The 13,983-nt window shown below is 34.8% G+C and overlaps 4 protein-coding genes across 7 annotated transcripts; 3 read left to right on the top strand and 1 right to left on the bottom strand.

The window, feature by feature from the left end:
- The first annotated feature begins 130 nt into the window (after positions 1-130).
- Positions 131-2,572, top strand: LOC124452579. The gene is made up of 5 exons (XM_047003154.1): positions 131-390; positions 587-984; positions 1,204-1,449; positions 1,521-1,622; positions 1,957-2,572. The coding sequence occupies exons 1-5, from the start codon at positions 332-334 to the stop codon at positions 2,136-2,138; spliced, it is 987 nt and encodes a 328-aa protein (XP_046859110.1). The 5' UTR covers positions 131-331; the 3' UTR covers positions 2,139-2,572.
- Positions 2,573-2,754: 182 nt separating this feature from the next.
- LOC124452580 lies at positions 2,755-6,265 on the bottom strand. 4 transcript variants are annotated; one of them, XM_047003159.1, is made up of 3 exons: positions 5,939-6,265; positions 3,860-4,429; positions 2,755-3,127 (listed from the first exon to the last, which is right to left on the bottom strand). In XM_047003159.1, exons 1-3 carry the CDS (start codon positions 5,952-5,954, stop codon positions 2,844-2,846), a joined length of 870 nt encoding a protein of 289 aa, XP_046859115.1. In that variant the 5' UTR covers positions 5,955-6,265; the 3' UTR covers positions 2,755-2,843. The 4 variants fall into 4 exon arrangements, with proteins under 4 accessions (XP_046859115.1, XP_046859114.1, XP_046859113.1 ...); XM_047003158.1 differs by having other exon boundaries at positions 2,755-3,130; positions 5,939-6,262; XM_047003157.1 differs by lacking the exon at positions 5,939-6,265 and adding an exon at positions 4,992-5,195.
- A 571-nt stretch (positions 6,266-6,836) lies between these two features.
- LOC124452573 (protein phosphatase 2C-like domain-containing protein 1) lies at positions 6,837-8,674 on the top strand. The gene has a single exon (XM_047003145.1). The coding sequence runs from the start codon at positions 7,055-7,057 to the stop codon at positions 8,432-8,434; it is 1,380 nt and encodes a 459-aa protein (XP_046859101.1). The 5' UTR covers positions 6,837-7,054; the 3' UTR covers positions 8,435-8,674.
- A 1,106-nt stretch (positions 8,675-9,780) lies between these two features.
- On the top strand, positions 9,781-13,602 carry LOC124453487 (BTB/POZ domain-containing protein 7-like). Its single transcript, XM_047004302.1, has 7 exons — positions 9,781-10,801; positions 11,039-11,247; positions 11,578-11,644; positions 11,788-12,086; positions 12,281-12,533; positions 12,768-12,931; positions 13,534-13,602. Exons 1-7 carry the CDS (start codon positions 9,781-9,783, stop codon positions 13,600-13,602), a joined length of 2,082 nt encoding a protein of 693 aa, XP_046860258.1.
- Positions 13,603-13,983: the final 381 nt, after the last annotated feature.

Here is a 13,983-nt window from a genome sequence, read left to right as displayed (position 1 = left end):
ATGCCATTCAGTTTGCCGTGTTTTTGCTAACTAAACTTAAGAACGGAGAAATCACGTTGAACGAGTTAGTCACGGCGTTTTCAAGAAGGAATAACTTCGCGAATCATACGCCTATATGTCACGGTATAGTGCAAGTGTTGGAGTTGACGTCAGACGAAGAGGAGCATGTACTCCTTCAAAAGTACGCTGATCAATGCCAGGATAAGATCACGGAAACAAGTGGGGAACCAGTTGTCACCGATTATGAAACGAAGCTGTTTGTGTTGATTCAAAACTATGTAAAGTTCAACGATTATCTAGTTTGCCAATAAAGTTAATAAAATGTATTGGAATGAACATTGGTTCGCTGTTTGAAAGTGGACAGAAAGAATGTGGTGTTTTCGCCTTGAGGTAAGTATAATTATGTAAACTAAAGTGATTTTTGAGAGAAAGAATACTAATTGCAGAACAAACGAATAGCCAGCAAAACCTCATTTCCAAGCAGTGTTTTTTGTTAATATAGCCTTAAGTAAGTTTTGAATACATATGCTACATAAAGTTATACATGTTTGCTAAGTTCATTAAATTATATTGTTTACTACTTTAGTCGTGTGTACACAGGCGTGTGTCGTCTTGTGAATCGGGGAAGCTATGTTCGTATATTATGTTATGATGTCCTGAAACAGAACAAGCAATTCGAATTAACTGAGAAAATTATTCTTGCCGTTGCTCTAACCTGGCCAGACATTTTAGGTAGATCGACAAAATCTATTGTGTTTCGTTCTAATGGGTTAACTCTATCTGGTCCTCCTTATCATCCATTTTTGGCCACGACACACGTGATAGTTATGTCACGTGATACGTCATGTCAGCAAACCCGTTATCTCGTACAGCGTTTGTGTGGTTGGTGTATAATACCAAAGGATGATCATGTCTTCGAATGGTTGGCAAAAGATTTATTACGAGTTATACGAAATAGTTGTGGTCCTTCCATAAAAACATTTGGTATGGAAAATATTTTGATGAAAAATGAATAAGAACAAATTCACTTTATCGTAGCTTCTACAATATAATTCAAGCATGGTTAACTGTCTGTCAAATAGTTGAAGTTCTAAGTTGGAACTTGAAAAAAAGGATTAGAAATTCTCCACGTGATGTCAGTACATAACTAGTTTGTCGCGATATATATAATAGTTCGTTTTTCTTTTCCTTGAATGTTATCAGAAGAAGAAGTTCGTCAAATACATGTTTCATTTGAGACGTTAAAGTCGCTAGAACTCCTGGCAGTTATCATGGATTGGAAATGGACAAATGATGTTCTCATTCGTGAAGTATTATGGCCTCATTTCCACGACTGGAGGATACATAGTTTATCACGAGAGACGACATTACAAAATAATCTTGGCGATGTCAAAAGCCCTGATGAAAACAGCATGGATTTTTTCATTGCACATATTATACGCTTGCTTGGTATGATTATTTTGTAATTTTGAAAGAGTATTTAGCGTTGATCAAATAATGGGTTATTTTGCATTTCACAGGTTTCGTGTGTGGTGAAAGACTGCAGAAAGGAATTTTCGTAAACTTGGAGCCAATCAAGCAATTATTGTGTGCTTTACTTTGTGGTTATGATGCAGAAAGAGGTAAATGACTATTTTCTTTGGTTATTTTATGTCATTAGTTTATATTGTTTTGCTACTAATTTATATCCTTTTTTTTTAATGAGATGCAGGAGAGGTACCAAATCCCTTAAACAATATTAATATACCAAACAATTAAGCAAAAGGAAACGTGCTTAGCTTTGCTGAAGCACATATTCGAAAATCTCACAATCATAATAAAAAGGAGACAGAATTTAATCAACAAAAAGTTTGAAATTATTCGGCTACTAGAAGTCACCGACATCTAATTCAAAGTACAAAACCACGTTGCTATATTTTTACTTTGTAGTTCAAGAAAATTCTATTGTTTTTGCAGTATCGCTTTGTGTTCAGCAATCGGCTGCCTATGCCTTACTGGACCTATTTCCCATTGACTCAGCAGCTATATCATCACTTTTGGAAGACTGGACTAAGAAGGTCAGTAAATATGAAGACACTAAGACATCTGAAATTATTCGAAGACTGTTCGACTTTCGAAAACGTTTCGGGATGATTTGATGGTTCATTGATGGCGTGAGTGTTTCGGTGAATGCTTTTATAAAGAAAAATAAGAATTGGCGATTGAAGATTTATAAATACTGCTGCTATTATATCATCCTACTATGGTTTGACTTGAGAACATAATTGTGACCCGGCAGCTGGATTTCACCAAAGTGCTGCATGCGCATTTAAAAGTGGAGCACGTGCATTGAACGGGTAACATGTACTTTGAAAGAGGTATAGGAACTTTGGGTGAACCTTATATGAATGAACCATAAATGAATAAGTGGTTATGATAGTCTAAATTTTTACCATAAATTTGTTGTATTTGTATATTTGCTTGCCGCAAGGCTTCATGAACATGCATGCTTTAAAAAAGGAAAATCTAGCAAATTTTCATTGCCCATTCAACAGATATTAGACAAACGTGAGAAAAAATTTTGTTATTCTTACACTTAGAGTTGTTCTTCCACCATCACTAACAACAACTTTATATTCCACGTGTGTCTTAGCTTTTTGCACGTGAAGCTTTTAGCTATTCCAATATTAGTAATCTTGATTAATTCAGCCATTAATGTCCTGCTATGCATCCTGCGTTTCTACCAATTTATATTGTTTTAGTTTTCAAATTTCCTTGAGTTAGAAATACCTGTTTTTATTTCAATGATAAATTCGAATTTTTAGGACAGTATGACATATATTTAATTTATACATCTAAGGATATCATTGCACATTAAACTGGGGAAACATGAGTTCTATCCACTCATCTTTAACAATTTTGCCGTCTTTATCAGTATCATAATGCTTAATGTCTTTTTCCACCTTGTCTAAGGTCATCACTCGTCCAATATCTTCACAAAATGAAAGTATTTCTTCTGCTCCAATCTTTCCATCTTTGTCTGTGTCGAGTTCTGTGAAAATTTCCGATAGTGTTTGTTCTTTGCGACGCATAGCCTCAAAGTCTGCAAGACTTGGCGTGTATGTGAATCCTTCGTTCTGGTTGAGGTCTACTGGAATTAATGAATGTATGAATGAAGGAGATGAAAGATTAAGGAAGCTCCTTTACTATCCATTGTCCTATGTGTTTTTCACACATATGGTCTTTTCAATCAGAAAACTGTGTTCATGGTTAAATTCGGTGTCATGAACACTTTAAACAAAGCTTGAAAAAGTAATTTTCCAAGCTGTAAAAAACAACTTTCTACGTTTTTACGTACCTACAATGCCTCTTGAGAAAAGATCATGACGATTGAACACTTATTTACGCTTATATTAAATAACCCCCCAGCTGTTTCCTACACCTCTAGCAATGAATTATCAGCAGGATTTTGCACAGTGTGAAAAATTTATCAGATCAAGAATTATGTATCTCAAATTACTTCACTTTATCATCAAGCTGTGCAAATACATGGTAAATAAGCTCAAATTTAGTACCCGCACATCGAGATTTTTACTCATATGACACCCTTCTTTATGCATTGTAGTTATCTTTAGCAATTGATGTTTGCTAAACCGCAAGAACGAAAAACATTTTATTATTATTACTTTATTTGACGAGTCAAGTTATAAGTGCAATAGGGAGGATTCCAGCTCTAGTATAAAGCAAAATAATAAAGCTCACAAAAATTAAAACTGTACATCAACGTACTTCTCTGTAAGAGTTCTATATATGGTGATAGTACTTTGTCAGCTGTTTTATGTATTTCAGGCAAAAATTGTAAAATAGACTGCCAGCTTACCTTCGATAAGATCAGATTCCAGTCTTTCGAGTCCTTCTTCACGGATGTCCTCCGGAACAGCTTTATTTTCAAGAATTTTTCGCACTTCGTTCACATCTTTGACGTTAACAAGTATCCAAGTTAATGCGTTATAGTGTAGAGTGGACTTGGCACAGTGTAAGAATCGTAAAACGAATTCTGTATCTTCAGGATGACGTAAAAGCTTACCCAATGCCATGAAGGCATGGATGGCAATATCGCCCTGTGGTCTTAATGTTGCCTCTTTCAGCTTCTCTTTGATTGAGCTCGTATCGTTTTCTTTCGATAAATCAAGGCTCGAAAGGCCGTTTGATGCCGCAAGAATGTAGTAAGGTCTTTCTGATTCGCTAAGTCCCCTTAATAAGGACGGTAAGCGAAGATCTTTTGGTATAACGAGTGGAAAATGTAGCAAATTAGATACCATTTGTGGTTCCGTGTCCCAATTATGATCAATAATGTTTCGTATCATGATCTCGTCGTATTTGCTCGATGATTTCAAAGATTTTGCCAGGCGTCTTGCGTAATCCAAATCTTCTTCTGTGAGCAGTTGACCTAAAATGAATTTTCACTGGCATGTTAATATTCATAAGAGATGTGATCGTCTTATATATATTTGTATGCTGAAGTCTAGTGTTATCGGGAGTGATGGCTTTTTGAGACTTGAGTATTACATGCTTGGAACTTGGTCTTCATGAGTTCATTTAAATTTGCAACTGGAGAGCATGTATACTCTACTCCTATGTCTTTTTCCTGAGTAATCTAATGTTAAAATTTGAATGTTTGTTTTTATCAGACTACCTTTCTCATCAAAAGTTATCATGTCCATATTATTTGTATTTGTGTAATATGATAAAAAACTTGATCATATTTTTACTTCTACTTCCACTGATGCAAAGATTATCCTTTTGAACGGTTAATCGCTCAAAATCTTGCCCATGTTTACAACAAATAATTTCTCTAAACCGTATGTAAATGATCCTTATTTGTTGTCAACCTTACTGTCTAGACGCGGAACAAAAAGATTGATTCCGTAGGTAATGGCTTAAAAAAATCAATTGTACTCGTAGAAAATATTTTATAAAAAAAACCGAACAGTTTTTAGTTACACCCTTACGCGAGGATTTCTTGTCCTTAATAGAAATTTCCTTCATTAATGACATTTTTGTTGACCAAGGGTGTAGACGTATAAGTAAGAACAAAAAATTTCCATTGTCAGTTCTCTCGGAGTAGATCAAAGTAATTTAAATGTTCATTGCATTTTGAATAAATCATATTGAATTATGTTGCGTTGAGAGGTGCTAATGTTCCTTTGCGTGATGTTTATTACATATGCCATTAGAAAACAGCTGTTGAGTTGAACCACAGTTTCAATAACAAATTGATAAGAAAATATTGCAAGATTTCTTTTCTTTGGAATGTCTGGCTTTTCGTGAAACACAAAATGAAGGGAAACAGTTCAAAGAACAGCTATAGGTTTTACTGTTTTACTGCACGCTTTCGTGAAACACAAAAATTTTTTCGCCTTCATTAAATATGAATTATGAAGGGAATATCGAGACTGTTTGAATACGAACCTTTTATATTAACCTATTATTATGTCTGAATTGTGTTCGGGAGTTAAGGATCAACTCAATAGGTTACAAATTATTCTTGTTTTAGTGTTTCTCTATTGCTACATTTGGGCAATATTTTCGCATGCGCAACATTGTGGCCATGATATATCGTCATGTAATCAAAACCGAGATAAAACCCTCCTGTGTAATGCAAAACATCTTATAAATGTGTTATGCAATATTAATGCCTTATTCATTATGGTTGTTTTGCTTTATAGAAGTCATTTAGCAGCAAAGCGGTGCGTTTACCAACCTTGTAACAAGCTAAGTCTAAGGCAATCCGTTTATACTACAGTAAAAATAGACAGCGTAATTTCATGATTCGGTAATCTGTCATATTCGTAAATGAAAAGTGTAAATTGACTAAGGAATATGTTTAAGATATCATATGGAAAATAAATACGAGTGTGCGGGACATTCAACGCACACATCGGAAACATTTATTTACCTAAGGAACTTGCCATTTTATCGTCAATTTTGGTACAACTGCGTCTTGGTCTTCTGCGCACTGATGCTTTCTATTAGAACGACTCGAAATTCATCTTGAGAGGAGAGTGGGAAGTAGTTACGAAGACGGATTCGGATTCTTGTTTGAAAACGTGATCAAACGAACCTTATTTCTTGTAGCAAATCAGAGCTTTCACATAATCTTTAATACAAGCCTTCGAAGAAATACAATGTGCTTAATAGAAGCAGATCTCATCACTGGGCAAACATTAACTTATTGTACAGCATGCTGACTGAGTGTCAGCCAATAGCAACCTCAATGTCGCTAATTTGCGACGCTGTAAACGGTTATTATATTACATTTAAATGTATTCAAAGAATGTTAAGGCACATTACGGCACCCAGTGATCGCGTCTCTGAATGTCTGCTTGGCGTCTGTGGGGACAATATCTTTGATAAACTGCAACTGTTTTTCATTAAACTCACGAAATTGTAGTGATAACGTCTCTGTTTCTCCAGTTTCTTTTACAAAACTTAGGGGAAATTAGAAATTATTCTTACAATCGTTTTTTTTCATAGTCAGCTTTTGATAAGACGATTTTCTCTCGAAAGCAATATGTTGTGGTTCATTTGCCTATGTAGGCTTTGTGGACTACTAATCGTAATTAATAAAGCCCCGACATATGTTTGCAAATGAACTAAATTTTTCGTCAGTGGCCAATGGATAAAAATCATAAACGAAAGAAATTAATGGAAACAACAGAATATTTCACAATTTATTATTTACTGGAAACAATTTACAGAACAAACAATACATGCGGGTGCACGATAAAATAAATTTATAAAATCACCTGCATTACCTTCTACGTCTTCCGAACCTGATTTTATAGTCAATTTTCTAGGGAGCTAAATTTTCAAGCTAGCTCCCCCCGTCGTTTTGCCATAGAAACGCCAGTAAAAATCACCGTTAAAAATACATTTCATTTGTTTTCAGACATTATCCACTTGAACAGAAGAAACTTTGACAAATTCCTTCTAATCCATTAGCGTTTAACATCATCAAATGTCATGTGTATGAATTTATGACTGCCATAAACTGATATAAAATTCTTGGAATATGAAACGCGTCGAAATTGATACATTCGAAGTGACAAATATGACCATCCTTTGTCGCAAATGTAATAATTATGTTTATTTGAAGGATTTAGAGGATCATCGTATTTTGCACAATGCTCTAGAGCTTTACTCCTATGATGTTCAAAGCAAACCAGCGACTGAATTTGAGCTCTGTAAAAAGCGTCGCTCATTAGTGAGAGATTTGAACAATAATGTCCAAATTGGTAGCTCGTCACACCACAAGCGTCTAGCTAAAATAGACCTTGCCTTTCAAGTTATAAAGTCGTGTATTAATGGTCGACTGTGCCAAACGGACTCGGCATTTATACAACAACCAAAGGTACTTATCAAATCTTTGTCGGGAGGACCTTGTAAAAATGGGCATGTTCTGGGTATTTCGGAATCTGCAAATGAAAAATGGAAGTCATGCATGGAAAATGCGTACTCTTACTCATTGGAATGCGATGAAGAAATAGTGTTTATTTCTTTGTTTGATGGATATGGGGGAGAAACTGCGGCAAAGCAATGTGCAATGCATTTTCATCCTATTTTAAAAAAGTCAGTTTGTTGCTGTAGTTGTTTTGATAATAAATACGATGATATCAGACAATGTAAGCACTTTGAAAGTTTTAAAATTGCTTTCAATGAAATGGATGGAGTCTTACTCCATGGTGCTGATGAAGCATCTCGCAATCGATGGAGTGGTTGCTCAGCAACCACATGCCAGTTAACAAAAAGTACATTACATGTGGCAAATGTTGGAAATGTTAAAGCTATTCTCATTAAAACAGATGAATCTTTTGAAATCTTAACTGAAGATCATACTCCTGGAAATCAAAAAGAAAAGAAAAGGATTAAATTTTCAGGTGATATATGCAAGTGGTCCAAGACTGCATGGGTTAATGGTGTGGCCATGACAACCAGAGGGCTAGGTAACCATGGTGACCCTATTTTAAAATCAAGTATCATAAATACTCCTGCAGTATCTTGCATAAAGCTGTCATGGTCACAAATTATTTTGTTGGCATCATCTGGGTTTTGGCATATTTTTGATGAAAATGAAGCACTACAACTGATAAAGCTGTGGTTAGAGATAGCTGAAAATCATTTGATATCTAATTTATTATCAACAAGTTGCTTCGAAAGTTTTGAGTTCAGTAGGGATTTAAAAGATATTTCCCTGTTAGAAAAGCAAAGGAAGAAAGATCAAGAAACGATTTTTGAGAAATTAGAGAGTATTTTTCATGGGCTACAGGATAAAGATATTGTGGCCAAAGAAATCAGTAAATTCCTCGCCAGAGCTGCATTAACTGCTGGATCAAAAGAAAATATTACAATTGTGATAATCTTACCATACATCAAAAAAGACACATGTATTTGAATAAATACACACTCTTTGATATTTTCAGACATACATATAGCATTTAGATAATCGTTTCTTTCTTTACTGATTAAATTACTAATTTACTGGTGAACTTTTTGCACAGTTTCTGTTTGGCAAAGTTTCTTGACTTTCATTGGATCCCAGTCCTCCGTCACAAACTCGCCACTTTAATTTGTCAGTCTCCATACAAACAAATATAAAATGAAAATTTGTGTTGCTGTTTCAGCTGTTCATTAACTTCGTTATTTTCCGTCTGTATTTGTACTTATTAAAGTCTTTTTTGCTATAAGAGCATCAGTAGTAGGTCTGGCTTGTGAAGTTCTTATGTTGGATGTCGACAAAATCTTGGTGAGTAAGAATTTTGAAAATACTTTTCTAGTATAGTATTAATGTATTATACGTACGTTTTTGTCGCTTAGTAAAACGTTTCATGCAAATACACCAATTGTTATAGATTTATAGAAGTTTATTGCATATTGCCTAAAATATTCTAAAGTCAACAGTGCCTCCTCTTCTTATACTACACTCTACAAGTATTTATAAATCGATAATTCAATCAAACTTGTTCTAGTTGAGTAGTTATGTCATACAATTTTATATCGATTAATCCTTTACATCCTCACAAGAGTATCTTGACTTAAAAGTCAAGATATGATGCTTTGGAAACAAAAAACTTTAAAGGAAATCCAGAGACGGTTTCCTTGACATAAATTTTAGTAATGATGTTGCACTGGATTTGTTTGAATTGAGTTTGTGAAGACCCAATACATTTTATATAATTACAGAATGCACAGCTTTTGTAGCATTAGATTGTATTCTTTGAAAGATAATTTGCCTTTGCAAGATTATGGATTTAGCTGCCATCAAGTCAGTCTTTGCTGCATGTTGAGTGAACTCCTCCCAGCCTTGCCGCAAGGAGGGGAGGGAGGGGTGAAAATTTCCCCATGAAACATAAGAGTACCATGCAATTGATGCAAAAGAAGTTTTTATTTGTGTTTAATGTAACACCAAAAATATGATCTTTCAATCGTGGTATCAGAGAGCATTACTTAATAAAAAAGGCACACAGCACTACCCAAAAGTTGGCATGTAAATGTAATCCAAACTAGGGCACCACTCCCCCCTCTAACACTTGATTGTAAACGCCCTCTTCCTTCTATAACTTGATCATGAACCAATTACATTGATATGTTTGAGCCATTTTCTTTGAAGAACTCATAATGTAAAAGTCAAAATACAGAAAATATTTTAGTAATAACATCTTTCCACTAAAGGGCATTATTTTTTTGATTTATGTAGACCTCAATAATAAAGATCAACAGTTAATCTCCCCTAGTCACGTTATGGGTGCTATAAACTCACTTCATGGTGCGAGATCTGTGGAAAATCTCGCGCGCAAACACACAAAAACACGAATGGAAGGAAAAAAGAACGTTTCGAAATTTGCAACCCTACGAAAACGACTTACTCGACATCGGACGTCGTTGCAAAAAACCCACTCATATGCGAAGCATGTTCGCGATCTCACTCAGTCGTGGAAAACGCACGAAATAAATGCATTAGTTGAGGAGTACGAGTCGTTATCTGCTCTGAAAGATTTATCAATACAAACAAGTTTAGCGCGTCCAAATATTCGGAGCTTGACAGACGATTTGCTTGCATTATACCAACATGGACACTTCACGGATGTTGTACTAAAATTCAAAGATCGTCATTTTTATTGCCACCGATTCCTACTTTCTGTGCGGTCACAATATTTTCAACGCCTTCTTTCGAAACATCCGGGTTTCAATGTCGTTGTTGACGTAAACATGAATAATTCTGATCTCACTGTTGACGTATTTGATATCATGATACGGTATTTGTACTCGGGGGATGTTCGCTCGTTGGACATACCTATGGATAGCCTTGACTTACTGTTTAAATTGGGCGAGGAATTTGGCACTCCAAATGATTTTGAATATGACATGAACATTTTGCTCAATACATCTAGATACGCCGATCTTGTTCTTGTATTCGAAGATGTTTTGTATCGAAGTAAAGACTCTACATGTTTGTTTGAGTTACAATGCCACAAAGCAATTCTTGCTGCACGTTCATCGTTTTTTCATTCTCTAATAACTAAGTTATCACATGACAATGATTCCACCGAACCGCTGCGTATTGTCTTGGACGAGAATATTTTACCAAGGCAATATGCGAGAGTGCTTTTACAGTGTATGTATCTTGATTCTATTGACGTTTCATCGGTCATACGATGGTCATCTGATAGTGACCAACCACACAAGTTACTGACCATCACCGAAATTGCGATGGAAGTATACGAAATTGCTAGATTCTTAGATTTCAATACGTTAGAACAAGGTAAAAGCATACAGATTTTTTTGAATGTTCTGGCTTTTTACCACATCTTTTTCATGCTACCTTTTCATGACATGACGTTCATACCTCTATAGCAGAATTGACATATTTTACGACATTTACCAAAGTTTTCGACTTACTTCATTTAGTTAACTTTGAACTCAAAAAAGTCCTTTTTACGATTTTGCATGAGCAAATTTAGTTTACTGCCTTTAGTATGTTTCAAAATTTGTTAATTAGGTGCTGAGGACATCATTGTTCAAGAACTGTCTCCAACTTCTCTGTTATTTACACTTGATTGGAGTCATAAGTTTCATGGATCTTATTGGGTTTATCGTCAAACTATGAATTATTTACGCGAGGAGTTTTTGAACATCGTTCATCTTGATGTTTTCTTGAACTTACCAAAAGCTTTTCTTATTGAAGCGTTAAAGTCGGATTTTCTACAAGTGAGCGTCTACATTTAAATTATCTCTTCATTATTTGTTCTGATGCTCTAAAGCGGCAGTATGTATAAAAAGACCATTTAATTTTGCTGTTATAGTGTAGGAAATGTGTAGAGTAATTGAATCGGTCATAGTGTAGGAAATGTGTAGATTAATTGAATCGGTCTTGACAAGCAGGGACAGATGTAGGGTTCATCCAACTATTGACCATTTAATATATGTATAACGTACACGATTGTTGACATGTATAGGAATATGATAACAATGTATTGGTAAACATAGCCATTTTAGTCTCCATACTGCCATACTTACTAGAGCTCAATTATCATTAAGGCCAGTGAATGTGATGTCTTAATGGCTGTCATCAAGTGGGGTGAAGCACAAGTTTACAAGTCTTCAGGTGAGCATGTGATTAACTCTGTAGTTTAAGTGACACTGAGTTGAATTGATTGCTCGTAAAACTTATTTTCGTTTCTCTATGATATGCTTAGTTGATGTAAACAGACGTTTCCCTTTAATATTGTGTTTTAATATGAAATGTAGATTCAAAAATGGATCATCTCTCCAGCTCGTTGAAACGATATTCTCGACGTAAAGAAATTGACATACAATCCTTAAAACAAACCTTACATGGCGTGCTTTCTTTGGTGAGAGTACAACATATTCTTCCAAAGGATAACTGTATTCTTAAAACAGCAATGCAACAAGGCTTGCTGCCGAAAGGAATGCCTTTGGATATAGGGGAAGGGGAAAGACGGCAAAGATCTTCATGGATAAGATTAAAAGACGATCGAAAATATGTAAAACCAAGGCTGTTTTCGGCTTATGTGGACGAGGCTAAGGTAAGGTATATAAGAACGAAAATATAGTACAAATATAACTTGAGAACTGACTTTGTATGAAAAAAAACCTCTTACACGATAAAGAAATTTCTTACATGATATTTTATGAAATGAGTCTCGATTTTCCTGTAAATGTTCATCATTGCTATCTTGTCGACATAGATGCAGTTTTCATCACCATTTTCTGATTTTAGGCTATCATGCGCGAACGTATGGTTGCAGAAATGGAAGTGGTTCGTTTGCGCATGATCAGACATTCAGAAATGCCAGATATGGTAACAAGTGTTGCAAGTCACCTTTGTTCCCCTGAATATGAAGATGGTCCACCCTCTTTTATTGCTAATGAACTGCCTTATCCTGATGCTACAACAGTGAAGGCCATGTTGTGTAGGGAGAAAGAACTCAGGTCTTATAACCAAACACAACGTGCGTACGCCTTGTCTTTGGGTAAGATTTTATTTGGCTAGATTTTTACCTGGGTAATCTCATGAAAATATTTATAGTATTTTTGGCTTTGAAGCAAAACGTTCATGGAAAGATAGTTTAAATTTTCTTAGCCATTTCAGTGTTTATTTCATTTGTAAAATTGAAATACAATCGCCAGAGAGTAAAAGATTTGAGTGAAATGGTACTTGTAGGAACTATTCAATATACATTTACATAAATACTATACTTAATTAGGTGACGTCAGAGCAGTAAATCACGAAGTTCGAAAACGTGTCGTTCGCGAATTTGGTCTGCCTGATGTTGCCGTTGAAGTTCTACGAAATGCCCCCAAAGATGCGTTTGACGATTTTCCTAGTAGTCAAGAGTCTCTTTTGGTCAGTCATTGTAGTAATGAAAAGGTAAAGATATGCACGTCTTCCTCACACTCATTTTGTTTGATTTTACTATATTATCATTGATTATATGCGAAAGGTGCTCTGGAGCGTTGAGACAAGGATCACTGTGGTTTTTTGTATCGAAGTGTACAATAGCCTTAATATTTACATAAATGTATACAAGTGTATCAATAGTATGTGTGAAGTGATCAGTATAGTATTTTTATTGGTAGCCTTGATTACATAAATGTATCGAAGTGTACAATAGCTAGTGTTGATCAGTATAGTTTTTATTGGTAGCCTTGAGTACATAAATGTATCGAAGTGTACAATAGCTAGTGTTGATCAGTATAGTTTTATTGGTAGACTTGAGTACATAAATGTATCGAAGTGTACAATAGCTAGTGTTGATCAGTATAGATTATTGGTAGAGTACATAAATGTATCGAAGTGTACAATAGCTAGTGTTGATCAGTATAGTTAGCCTTGAGTACATAAATGTATATGTATAGTTATGTTATAAATCGGTAGCCTTGATTACATAAAAGTGCATCGAAGTGTACAATAGCTAGTGTTAAGCAAGTTAGTTGACATTAAGATGCTTGTATTTTTCTCTTTTCTTGCAGCTGAACATTTTATCGGACAATGAACCGGATGTAACAGTAAATATACTACGAAAGATAATGGAAAGTTAAGTACCTTTTCCTTATAAATCGTAAATAGAAACAACTAAAACACATGAAACCGTGTAAATTAAATAATTTATATTTTTACAACTATTTTATTAATATATATTCAGAACACAAAATTAAAGTTTTACATGATTTTAACAAATTTTATTTATGCTTCATGACACATGAATTTATCATTGTGTGTTGTTCCTTTAACAACCAAAATTAAACCAGTTTTAAGAATGGGGAAAAATGGTGTTTAAATGTGTTCACGGAAATCTGAGAAATTATGTTTGTTCGGAATGTAACTTAAATACAACGTACTTGTACAACTCGTGCTCTGTAGAATTCACTGAATTTAGTGAACAACAGTTGAAATATAGTAACCACGATTTTCACTCCTAA

This window comes from Xenia sp. Carnegie-2017, unplaced genomic scaffold (genome assembly GCF_021976095.1).
Source record: "Xenia sp. Carnegie-2017 unplaced genomic scaffold, XeniaSp_v1 HiC_scaffold_25, whole genome shotgun sequence".
Classification (NCBI taxonomy): Eukaryota; Metazoa; Cnidaria; class Anthozoa; order Malacalcyonacea; family Xeniidae; genus Xenia; species Xenia sp. Carnegie-2017.
The sequence above is the reverse complement of the archived record's forward strand: the minus strand, read 5'-3'. Positions and strand labels throughout refer to the sequence as shown.

Coding starts and splice junctions, on each gene's coding strand:
- LOC124452579 (XM_047003154.1), top strand. CDS start 332: ATGAACATTGGTTCGCTGTTTGAAAGTGGACAGAAAGAATGTGGTGTT. Junction 391..586: donor TGTGGTGTTTTCGCCTTGAG/GTAAGTATAATT, acceptor TTACTACTTTAG/TCGTGTGTACACAGGCGTGT. Junction 985..1,203: donor TCCTTCCATAAAAACATTTG/GTATGGAAAATA, acceptor GAATGTTATCAG/AAGAAGAAGTTCGTCAAATA.
- LOC124452580 (XM_047003156.1), bottom strand. CDS start 5,037: ATGTCATTAATGAAGGAAATTTCTATTAAGGACAAGAAATCCTCGC. Junction 4,430..4,991: donor TAAGGACAAGAAATCCTCGC/GTAAGGGTGTAA, acceptor AATTCATTTTAG/GTCAACTGCTCACAGAAGAA. Junction 3,131..3,859: donor GGAATCTGATCTTATCGAAG/GTAAGCTGGCAG, acceptor CATTAATTCCAG/TAGACCTCAACCAGAACGAA.
- LOC124452573 (XM_047003145.1), top strand. CDS start 7,055: ATGAAACGCGTCGAAATTGATACATTCGAAGTGACAAATATGACCATC.
- LOC124453487 (XM_047004302.1), top strand. CDS start 9,781: ATGGGTGCTATAAACTCACTTCATGGTGCGAGATCTGTGGAAAATCTC. Junction 12,087..12,280: donor CTTATGTGGACGAGGCTAAG/GTAAGGTATATA, acceptor TTCTGATTTTAG/GCTATCATGCGCGAACGTAT. Junction 12,534..12,767: donor TGCGTACGCCTTGTCTTTGG/GTAAGATTTTAT, acceptor ATACTTAATTAG/GTGACGTCAGAGCAGTAAAT.